This window comes from Coregonus lavaretus, assembly GCF_964263955.1.
Source record: "Coregonus lavaretus genome assembly, chromosome: 19".
Classification (NCBI taxonomy): domain Eukaryota; kingdom Metazoa; phylum Chordata; class Actinopteri; order Salmoniformes; family Salmonidae; genus Coregonus; species Coregonus lavaretus.
The window spans coordinates 28,924,908-28,936,467 of record NC_140006.1 but is presented as its reverse complement, the minus strand read 5'-3'; the positions used below and the strand labels follow the sequence as shown (position 1 = coordinate 28,936,467).

Below are 11,560 nucleotides of genomic sequence, written 5' to 3'. Positions count from 1 at the left end.
TTAGGCCCTAATTAATAAAACAAATAGTTGCTATCGTTGGTCAGCATACGCTTAATGACATTCCTACCATCTGAACTATACTGTCTCTCACCCTCCCCTTGCTCCTTCGGGGAGAGCGCATGGTAACCTTATAACATATTTTCATAGACTTTTCTAGAATATTTCTATTTAAGCTATCTCATTTAACCTTTCACATTTCTCAATCCACATAGTAATCTAGGTATATAGCCCCACTGCGAAAGCTTTGTCTACTGTCCCTACCTGTGTTCGAACCAGGGACATCGCCAGTCACTCCACACCATCTGCGATGCTCTCAAAGTAACTACTCCCAGTTCATAGAGCAAGTGACGTCACCAAATGAAAATCGCAGTAGCTTTCACCTCAGCAAAAAACTCTCTCTCCTTTTGATTCCCTATTGTATAAGTTAGTTTTTCTATTTAACCCATAAACACGCTACAAATAGTCCATTCAACATTACCAAACCAAATACTCATCGTACCCATTCAATCAACACATCAGCCGTGGAATTTACACTCATAAATGCAGATTGTTACTCCATGCCTTGAAATGATAAATAGATTTCCACCAATAGTACCATTAATGATCTCATCTTACCCTCTGACACAAAATGAAGTTCCCTCACTGTACTACGTTAGCTCTACCATGATAATTAGTTCAGTTTAACCCTCTATTTGCTTTGTACTATATTATACATTACGTCTAAAACAACATTACTTATGGTCAGTTTATTCCAATCACATTATCCAACAACGCCACAATCTTAAACTCATATGGGGCGGCTGGCAGTTTAGTTACCAATAGCGCCGCGCCAACAACCGAGAGGTCGCCGGTTCCAATCCCCGAGCCGACCAGGCGAAAAATCTGCCGATGTGCCCTCGAGCAAGGCACTCAACCCCAATTGCTCCCATAAATCGCTCTGGACAAGAGCGTCTGCCAAATTACCAAAAATGCAAATGTAAATATTCTCTACTTTCTCACCCATGACGCACTTCTGCGTTCGGTGAGCAAGTTTAGAACATTCTCTCGTCAGATACCCACATGCGTTCCCAGCCAACTGCCAGTCTTTTCTGGCTCCAAAAGCCACACTTTCGCTCTCTCCAGCCCCTCCCCTCGCAACTCTACTTCTTTTTTGTCCAGGGGTACAGGCTTTTTGAGGAGCTGTGACGAGCTGTTTTCTCGTCCCAGCGCGCCTCCAATATTCCGCCGTTACTCAAAGTACTCCAGTCCATTTATTTAAATCAAATAATTCCCACCTAATTAGTTAAAGTTGGTGCACGTTTATAAACCGAATTATTTCGGTCTAATTGTTTAACCAGTATTTTGCACGGTCAAACATCAAACGTCAAATCAAATACTAATCCGAATTGCTTCGACACAACTATTCAAAAGCAGTATTATGCTATGTCAAACACCAAATGTTATATTTCAAATATATCAGTTCAAACGTTTTAGTTCAGTCACACTCATTCATCACTTTTCATTTCATGTTTTCGATTGTCACTGACGGGTTATATGGTTTGAGTAACCACAAATCCAAAATGTATTCCCAAATTATACCGTTTGAACAGCCACAAACGTCTTTTGTTTCCCAATTTGTTTTCTATCAAGGTATACAGGTTTATCATTCACACTTTTATGCATACGACAACACTCGCACTGTCTAACTTTTTATAGTACCTCCTATGGGTGTCTTTTGTTAACGTTTGCACAATTTAAACCTTATTTCCTATTTGTTATTCTCATTATTTACTGTTTTAAAATATTATTTGTATTCACAGCCAAAAATGGTACACAGTTAAGCGTAGTATACAGTTATCACACAGCAAAAATAGTACACAGTTATCCACCTCACTCACAATACACAGTCATAATCCTATCATACAGTCAAATATGTCACGCAGTCATAAATGACACCCATGTCACACAGTCATAAATGACACACTTATATTCCACTCACAATCTATTTGGGCACACAGCCCCGTCTACTATCTTTAAAAAATACTCCGCTGAACCTAGCCATATCCTCGAAGTTATGGACCTTGCCAGTCGCTAGTATTTATCTAAAATTTTCCGAACCTAGCCGTATTTCAGTTACGGACCTTGCCGGTGTAATTCTTCGAACCTTAGTCGTACTGTCGTAGTTACGAACCTTGCCGATAGCAATTACTTAAACCAATTATTCCCTATATCTAAAATTTCCCGAACCTTAGCCGTATCCTCGTAGTTACGGACCTTGCCGGTGTAATTCTTCGAACCTAGTCGTACTGTCGTAGTTACGAACCTTGCCGATAGCAATTACTTAAACCAATTATTCCCTATATCTTCCGAACCTTAGCCGTATGTCGCAATTACGGACCTTGCCGGTAGATGTCAGCATTGTCTCCTGAACCTAGCCGTCTCTTAGCGGACCTTGCCGGTAGAATCAACACTCTCTGGTCCCATGGTTTTAAACATCACATTTAGCAAAGGTTTGCATGTCACAATATTGTGCTTATCTACTCATAATAGTTTCATAATTTAGTTCACTTACATCAGACAGGTGTTTCACAAAATTAATTTGGATAAAGCCAATGTGCAGATCTTTGGTTATTTAACAACAGGTATCTGCTTACCTTTTTAGAAGCCCGGGCAGTTTGTGAAACACACGGTTCGATGAAAGAGTTGACCAAATGGGCCGGACAGTATCCAGCGAAGTCCCTTCTACCAGATCACGTCGGGGTCACCAATTGTCAAAGTCGCGTCAATTCAAATCTGGTATTAGGAACAAAAGAGGTCAACACGACTTCTAAGATATACTAGTTATTTTAATTAATGCAAAAACCTACAATGGTAAATATGATGTTTCGTATATACGGGCTCTTTGAAATACCTCGCAGGGCATTATCAGAGAACTAACACATTGTTTCAGATTCAATACTCAAATACTCTGACAGAGGGAATTTCCCACTTCTCTGCTGGCCAATCAGAGTAAAGAACTGAGTGTGGTTTAAACTCTACTCAGCCAATCCGTTGGTTCAGGGGTTGGTCTCATCTCCTCGGCGCCATTTGTTGCACACTTCAGCCAGACACAAGATTATCATAACAACCTATCATAGTGAGAAGAGCCAGCTCCATTAGACATCAATCCTACGTCCAAGGAAGGCTCATAGATCACAAAGAACCAGTATAGTCTAGCATTTGAAGACACATCCTTATCTAATTTTACCCCCTAAACCAGCTCTTCACATCAATCACAGCCTTGCCAGGTGTCACAGCCTACATTAGCCCAGTCAAGAATGCATTCTTTCTAAATTAGTCATCCCATCAATTTAGGAGAATAATAAATCCCCAATAAGAGGGAGCTGCACATTTTAAAAAGTTGTCCATGATTTTACTCTGACAGCTAGCCTACATGAGTTAAATGACAGCTAACTATCCACATGTGCAATGCCTGTAGAACACGTCTGCATTGTTAGCTGTCAATCAAGCTAGCTGTATTGGATCAGTGTGTGTGTGTTGGGCGAGAACGTTATTGTATTGGTCAGTGAGTGTGTGCAGCGCGAAAACCCTCTGAGTCCGAACGTAGCTAGCCATTTCATCACTGCGGACGCGATGCACGTGTAAAGTCAGCAATAATAACCAATGCAGCGCACGCACGCCTGTGTGTAGCGGTAACGTTGTGTAAGGTCAGCAGCAATAAGCGGTGATATCCTTTCAAAATAAAAGTTTAAGTTAGGCGGTTACCTTTCAAAAATAATAATATTCTTATTTTGTATATATTATTGCCCGCGACCCCCTAGACCGTCTGTTTGCAATCGTCAAAATAGACGGTCTAGAAGGAAAATTGCAATTGACTCACGCTGATACCTGGCTTTATGAAAAAGTTAGCTTGTGAACTCAACTTATTCTGACTTGAGTGTTTTGTGATGGCGCAAGCTACTTCCTGCTGCACCTAGTAGCTCGCTCGTGAACCGTTTCGCGCTCAATTTTTCAAAACCTCAATCTGAACCAACCCTGGCTCGTGGTGCGGGGGAAAAGTCGTTGGTTTTTCGGGTCTTTAGCTAACGGTAAGCAAGCAAGCTAGCTTTATTTTAGAAAACAATCACTTTTATTAGCAAATCTTATACAATGGCAACTTGTGCCCCTGATAATTTTCCTCTTCTGGAAGATGTTCACGATGAAACAGCACAGAAAGCGAACGAGGAACATTTAAAAATGCCTGCCTCAAGTGAGATGGCCCATGAAAAGGCCCAGTCTCATATCAGCACCATTCCGAAAAGTGAGGTGCCAAACCGTGATGATGGTTCAACATCATTCTCTGCTGCTGACACACCTCAAATCGTAAGGAATAAAGTGCCTATGAGAAGGAAACTTTTGACCCCAAATCCTGACGGTGAAGAGCCATTTGATAATATAGAAGAGGCACAAGTCTTGCCACAAATCTTCATCTCCAACAATACATACACCTACGTTGAACGGGTTGCTCTGTTTTGCGATCATATTATTGGCCAGTGTTCGGTAAGTGGCTACAGCTAGCTGGCTAGTAATAACGTTCGCTAACTTTAGCTACCCAGCTAGCTAATTAATGAATAAACTGACAACCGAAGAAGTTCAGTCAAGTATGCTAACACATGTTTTATTTGCATGTTTAACAGGCAGAAGACGTAGATGAAGCTATAAGCTTCTACATAATAGAAAAACTTGCCAGCAAACGCTCCTGGACTGCAGTGTGGAAAACTTCCCCAGAAGTCCTGTTGGTAAACTGCGATATTGGGGACCTGCCATTCGTGGGTGTGCTTGTCGACGTAAGTTAGTGATTTAATTATGGTCCTTCCTATATGGAATCGTTCCACTCCCCACTCGGTTCCCCATTGAACGGACCCTTTTTTCAATTTTCGCCTAAAATGACATACCCAAATCTAACTGCCTGTAGCTCAGGACCTGAAACAAGGATATGCATATTCTTGATACCATTTGAAAGGAAACACTTAGAAGTTTGTGGAAATGTGAAATGAATGTAGGAGAATATAACACATTACATCTGGTAAAAGATAATAGAAAACCAAAAAACATGCGTTTTTTGTTTTTTTTCATCATCTTTGAAATGCAAGAGAAAGGCCACAATATAAAATTGCAGTTTAGGTGCAATTTAGATTTTGCCCACTAGATGGCAGCAGTGCAAAGTTTCAGATTGATCCAGTGAAGCGTTGCAATACTGGACTATTTTGTATCAAGTTTGCCCAAATGTGCCGAATTGGCCAATTGATACATTTTCAAGTACATAACTATAGAGAACATACATTTTGTATTAACATATCATTTTTGTAAGTTAACACACTCCCAGGAATGTCATACATGATGGATCATTAGCTTATACACTAACTTTCACACATCTAGATGGCCGGGCGGGGTGGGTGTGGAGCCAGAGACAGCAGGGGTTCAAACTGTAGAACACAGTTCCTACATTTTAATATAAAAATGGATTTTATCGAACAAAACTATGCTACATTTAATCTCTGGGACCCTTAGGATAACAAATCAGAGCAAGATTACTGAATGTAAGTACATTATTTACGTTCAGAGGTGAACGTATCAAACCAGTTGCCGTGATACATTTTCTGTTGCTGTGCACTCTCCTCAAACAATAGCATGGTATTTTTTCACTGTAATAGCTATTGTAAATTGGACAGTGCAGTTAGATTAACAAGAATGTAAGCTTTCTGCCCATATAAGACATGTCTATGTCCTGGAAAGTTTGCTGTTACTTACAACAGTCATGCTAATCACATTAGCGCACGTTAGCTCAACCGTCCCGTATACAGGACACCGATCCCGTAGAGGTTAAAAATGGTAACTTAAGTGTTAAGGCAAAGATTTTTATAACTAACCCAAGATAGACCACAGCCGGTCGTTTCCAACGGGAACAAATTAGTCATAGTGGGCAGAACAAGCAAGGAGGGGGGAAGAGCCCAGCCCAGCACAGCGTTGTAGCATGTATTTGCATGTTTCCGTTAGGGAACGCCTACTCTGAAGTGCGCATGTGCAATAACTCAATTCGCCCCTGCGCACATTCTAAACAACGCAATTTTTGTTTTACTTTGGCAAAGGGTAAAATCTACAAAACTTAGTCCACTCTATTCGTAACAGATTCTAATTTTGGGAACAGAAAACCGTATTGAGATCAAATGTTACATCGATGAGAACTTTTGCCTAATGTCGGCCAAAATCCATCTCGCTCCATCTTCTCCCACTACTGGCCACTGGGCTTGCTCTCATCACCATATTTGGTAGTGAGTGGAAACACCAACCAGATGCTTCACACTTATACATCCAGTGAAATATCTGGCTCATTTTTCTATCTGTGGTTAAGGTTACATAAGTGTTATGGTTATGGTTAAGGTAAGGGTGTTTAGGGTGTCCCAGATAGCACTAACCTTGAATTACTGAAACTGCTAGTAGTTTTGTTGTTACATTCAGATACAATTTCAAATATTTAGATACAGGTGGCTCACCATAGAAATAGAATGAAAAGAACGGCTAATGGCTGCCTGGTATTGTGATGCAATAATTTCCATGGTAATGTAAAATGTTAATTCAAATGATGTTAACTGATGTGGCTCATGCAATGGAATGTATTTTTTGTAATGTCAGTTGAGTTGAATCAAATCAGCTTGCTCAGCAATCATTAGCTTACTAGTACCACAGGCACAGTTAACGTTATTTGTTTGACAGGGGCTCCCTCTAACATTAGCGTTTCAAACAAATACCGGTAGCTAGCTACATCTGTTAACAATGGCTCAAGAAGTTACCACTAAGCACACAGGTGTAGAACACGATACCATATCCCCAATTCTGCGATAATGGGGATGCAATGTGTCTGACCCTTTTCCTAAACCTGAACTTTGGCTGTCTAGGTCAACTGTACACCATGCGAAGGAAAAACCCTCCCTCTTCGAGTGTCCGTTTCTGTAGCAGAACCATATTCCTCAAACATTGCCAACCTACCAAGAGAGTTGGTTGAAGATGTGTTGCGGGAACATGACTACTCTGTGCCAATCTTGGATGTCTACCCCATACAAGGGTTGGGAGCTGACGTAGACAACATTGCAGAGTATCTGGAACATGCAAGGTGAATAACATGAGGGATCCCCTCCAAAACAATGTAAATCCAAATCTGATAAATCCAATTTATTCCAGATTTTGTCTTTATGCTTCCCTGCAGGTTTTTCTACGATTTCCTCTGGAGAGACTGGGATGATGAGGAGGAATGTGACGAGTACGCAGGACTCATTGAGAAACGCATACAGCTGTATGCATACCCTCCGTATTCCAGCAGAGCCAACCAAAAACAAGCCACAAAGATTAGATATGATGTTACCGCTGTGTTGAGAATGAAGTTCACCTGGACTATGCTGTGTATTTTTTTGCAGGTATTATGACATTCAGGATGGAACCATCCCTGGTCCAATCAGTGAGCGATACCGGAAGACCCTGGAGGAGTACCGAAGCAAACGACTGGACTTGACAAAGTTCCAGACCAAAATCCGTGGGGAGGCCTTACCAGGGGAGGCTGTGGAGTGCTGGAAAAAGTACTACGAAATGTCAATGCTCTGTGGGCTCCTGAAGTTCTGGGAAGACCTGCGACTCAGGTAAAATATGGTATTTGGTCCTAGCTTCTCTCAACATCCAACTACCAATGCTGACATAGTGTAAAACAACTAGTGTTGCTGCTCAACTAATGTCTTTAGGAGCCATGGACCCTTCTATCCGAGGATCTACAAACGCAGAAAGGGACAGAGAACATCTGGAAGGATTGTGACACACATTGTTGCCCAGATAATGACAACAGACATGGTTGGTGTGCTGGGTCTGGTGTTATTCACTTCAGTCATGTAATTTCTTTTGGCAAAAAGTATGTTTTGTAACTTGATTTATTGCAGCTTATCTATCTCAGTTATTTCCAAACTTTGTATCTTTATTTCATTGTGACCACAGATCAAGAACTTCTCGCAGGACACTCTGATCCAGCAGCATGACAGTCTGTCAGCCGCTCTGGACTCCTGCTTCTCTGGTGACACGGTGGTGGTCTTCCCAGGAGAGTACCACGCAGTTGCACTGGCATCCCTCACAGACGACATCACAATAAAGGGTAAATACGACATTACTTTAGTTTACATTTATGGCCGTAATAAAATATCTGTATATCCATTAAAGGAAGTAAAGCTAACATTGTGTTAACACCTGACGACAAGTGATACTTAAATGTTAGTTGACCTTCATGCCTCAATGGTTCTATACTCTGCAGGAGAAGGAGAAAGGAAAGAGGTGGTGTTCTACTCTGACCCATCCCATGACAACTTTGTGGCGTCCAAAGCCTCCAAGGTGATGCTCATGAACCTGACATTGGTGCAGCATGGAACCTGTGATGGCATCGTTGTGGTGGAGTCGGGACAGTTGACCCTGGACAACTGCGTGTTGAAGTGTCAAGGCACAGGAGTGTGTGTCCTGACTGGAGCCTCTCTGGTCATGAAGAACTGTGAGATCTCTGGTGCAAAGGTAGAGTTGTCATTTTGAAAGATTGCCTTTGATTTGTATTTGAGTTACATGGCTTATCTGATTGTTGATATAGCCATGTAATTGTGTGGATGTAAATTAGGGGTAACATGCAAAATAGGACAGAAATGCTCTGAGACATCCTAGAAAATGAGCACAGATTTACTTGACATTGATGACTCTCAGGGGGCAGGGGTGGAGCTGTACCCTGGCAGCGTTGCAGAGCTGCATCGGAATGAAATCCATCACTGCAGCAACCAGCTGGCGAAAGACTCAAAAGGCTCACAGGGTGGAATCAATCTCAAGGTATAGTATACAGTACTTGCAGTTACAGCATTATGGCTATTCCATGTGAGGGGAATATATACAGTGGGGGGAAAAAGTATTTAGTCAGCCACCAATTGTGCAAGTTCTCCCACTTAAAAAGATGAGAGAGGCCTGTAATTTTCATCATAGGTACATGTCAACTATGACAGACAAATTGAGAAAAAAAATTCCAGAAAATCACATTGTAGGATTTGTAATGAATTTATTTGTAAATTATGGTGGAAAATAAGTATTTGGTCACCTACAAACAAGCAAGATTTCTGGCTCTCACAGACCTGTAACTTCTTCTTTAAGAGGCTCCTCTGTCCTCCACTCGTTACCTGTATTAATGGCACCTGTTTGAACTTGTTATCAGTATAAAAGACACCTGTCCACAACCTTAAACAGTCACACTCCAAACTCCACTATGGCCAAGACCAAAGAGCTGTCAAAGGACACCAGAAACAAAATTGTAGACCTGCACCAGGCTGGGAAGACTGAATCTGCAATAGGTAAGCAGCTTGGTTTGAAGAAATCAACTGTGGGAGCAATTATTAGGAAATGGAAGACATACAAGACCACTGATAATCTCCCTCGATCTGGGGCTCCTTGCAAGATCTCACCCCGTGGGGTCAAAATGATCACAAGAACGGTGAGCAAAAATCCCAGAACCACACGGGGGGACCTAGTGAATGACCTGCAGAGAGCTGGGACCAAAGTAACAAAGCCTACCATCAGTAACACACTACGCCGCCAGGGACTCAAATCCTGCAGTGCAAGACGTGTCCCCCTGCTTAAGCCAGTACATGTCCAGGCCCGTCTGAAGATTGCTAGAGTGCATTTGGATGATCCAGAAGAGGATTGGGAGAATGTCATATGGTCAGATGAAACCAAAATAGAACTTTTTGGTAAAAACTCAACTCGTCGTGTTTGAAGGACAAAGAATGCTGAGTTGCATCCAAAGAACACCATACCTACTGTGAAGCATGGGGGTGGAAACATCATGCTTTGGGGCTGTTTTTCTGCAAAGGGACCAGGACGACTGATCCGTATAAAGGAAAGAATGAATGGGGCCATGTATCGTGAGATTTTGAGTGAAAACCTCCTTCCATCAGCAAGGGCATTGAAGATGAAACGTGGCTGGGTCTTTCAGCATGACAATGATCCCAAACACACCGCCCAGGCAACGAAGGAGTGCCTTCGTAAGAAGCATTTCAAGGTCCTGGAGTGGCCTAGCCAGTCTCCAGATCTCAACCCCATAGAACATCTTTGGAGGGAGTTGAAAGTCCGTGTTGCCCAGCGACAGCCCCAAAACATCACTGCTCTAGAGGAGATCTGCATGGACGAATGGGCCAAAATACCAGCAACAGTGTGTGAAAACCTTGTGAAGACTTACAGAAAACGTTTGACCTGTGTCATTGCCAACAAAGGTTATATAACAAAGTATTGAGTAACTTTAGTTATTGACCAAATACTTGTTTTCCACCATAATTGGCAAATAAATTCATTAAAAATCCTACAATGTGATTTTCTGGATTTTTTTCCCTCATTTTGTCTGTCATAGTTGACGTGTACCTATGATGAAAATTACAGGCCTCTCTCATCTTTTTAAGTGGGAGAACTTGCACAATTGGTGGCTGACTAAATACTTTTTTCACCCACTGTATATACACTCAAATGTACAGGTGGAAATGTCACTAAATTCCATTGTGGTGACGTAGTGTGGATTCTGGGGAAGGAATCAACTTAAGCCTTTAAATCAAGGAGGAACCCTAGATTGTCAGCAGCCTGATAAATACATCTGTGACATCAGTGGCGTTGTAGTACGTATAATAAATGTGGCAGTGAAGCAGAGCCAGAGACCTAATTAAATAGGTGGCTGATGTTAGCTTCACCTTAAAAATAGTGAACAACCTCACTGTTATGTCGGTGTCAACTCAAGTAGAAAACCAAGGATAGATCGGTGACATGAAATGTGTTTTCTATTAACAGGTTCTCCCTCAGCCCCAGCTGAAGCTGACCGACAACCACATTCATAATAACCACGGGTTTGGCGTGACCATTCTTGTTCCTGACAATCTGTACAAAGCGAGTGAGGAGGACCTGGAGCAGACAGCCAGTGGGGACAAGAACGAGACAGATTATCTTTCCAAGGCCCTGCAGAAACTCAGTTTGGAGATCACCACAAACAAACTGGAGTCCAACACCAAGGGCGATATAGGCTTGCTGCGCAAAATGTGGGTGAATTCCTGAGTCTAGGATTGCAGCATAAATGTGTTGTACACAATAGGTAAAACAATTTGAAGTAACCAGACCTCTGACAATTTTATTGGACATAGCTGTTGCTCAGTATCTTGCTATGTAATATAATATATAATATGCCATTTAGCAGACGCTTTTATCCAAAGCGACTTACAGTCATGCGTGCATACATTTTTTGTGTATGGGTGGTCCCGGGGATCGAACCCACTACCTTGGCGTTACAAGCGCCGTGCTCTACCAGCTGAGCTACAGAGGACCACATATGTAACATGCATTACTACTTCAGGCAGATTGATTTATGTTTCAAGTGTTGGATTATATTTGTGTTCATATTCATTTCAATGCACTTCAGAGAAAGATCCCAGCTTTTCTATGCACTGGCCCTATAAACAAACATGCACTTTATATGAACATTTCAATAAAATGTGTTTTTCAAAAT

The 11,560-nt window shown here is 41.8% G+C and overlaps 1 protein-coding gene across 1 annotated transcript; it reads left to right on the top strand.

Annotated features, from left to right (window-relative positions):
- Positions 1–4,128: 4,128 nt before the first annotated feature.
- On the top strand, positions 4,129–11,556 carry LOC311146471 (testicular spindle-associated protein SHCBP1L-like; the record flags this gene model as incomplete). The annotated part of the gene is made up of 10 exons (XM_084182977.1): positions 4,129–4,518; positions 4,656–4,805; positions 6,915–7,129; positions 7,223–7,309; positions 7,431–7,649; positions 7,749–7,854; positions 7,996–8,149; positions 8,306–8,556; positions 8,740–8,859; positions 10,852–11,556. The coding sequence occupies 10 exons, from the start codon at positions 4,129–4,131 to the stop codon at positions 11,110–11,112; spliced, it is 1,953 nt and encodes a 650-aa protein (XP_084039103.1). The 3' UTR covers positions 11,113–11,556.
- Positions 11,557–11,560: the final 4 nt, after the last annotated feature.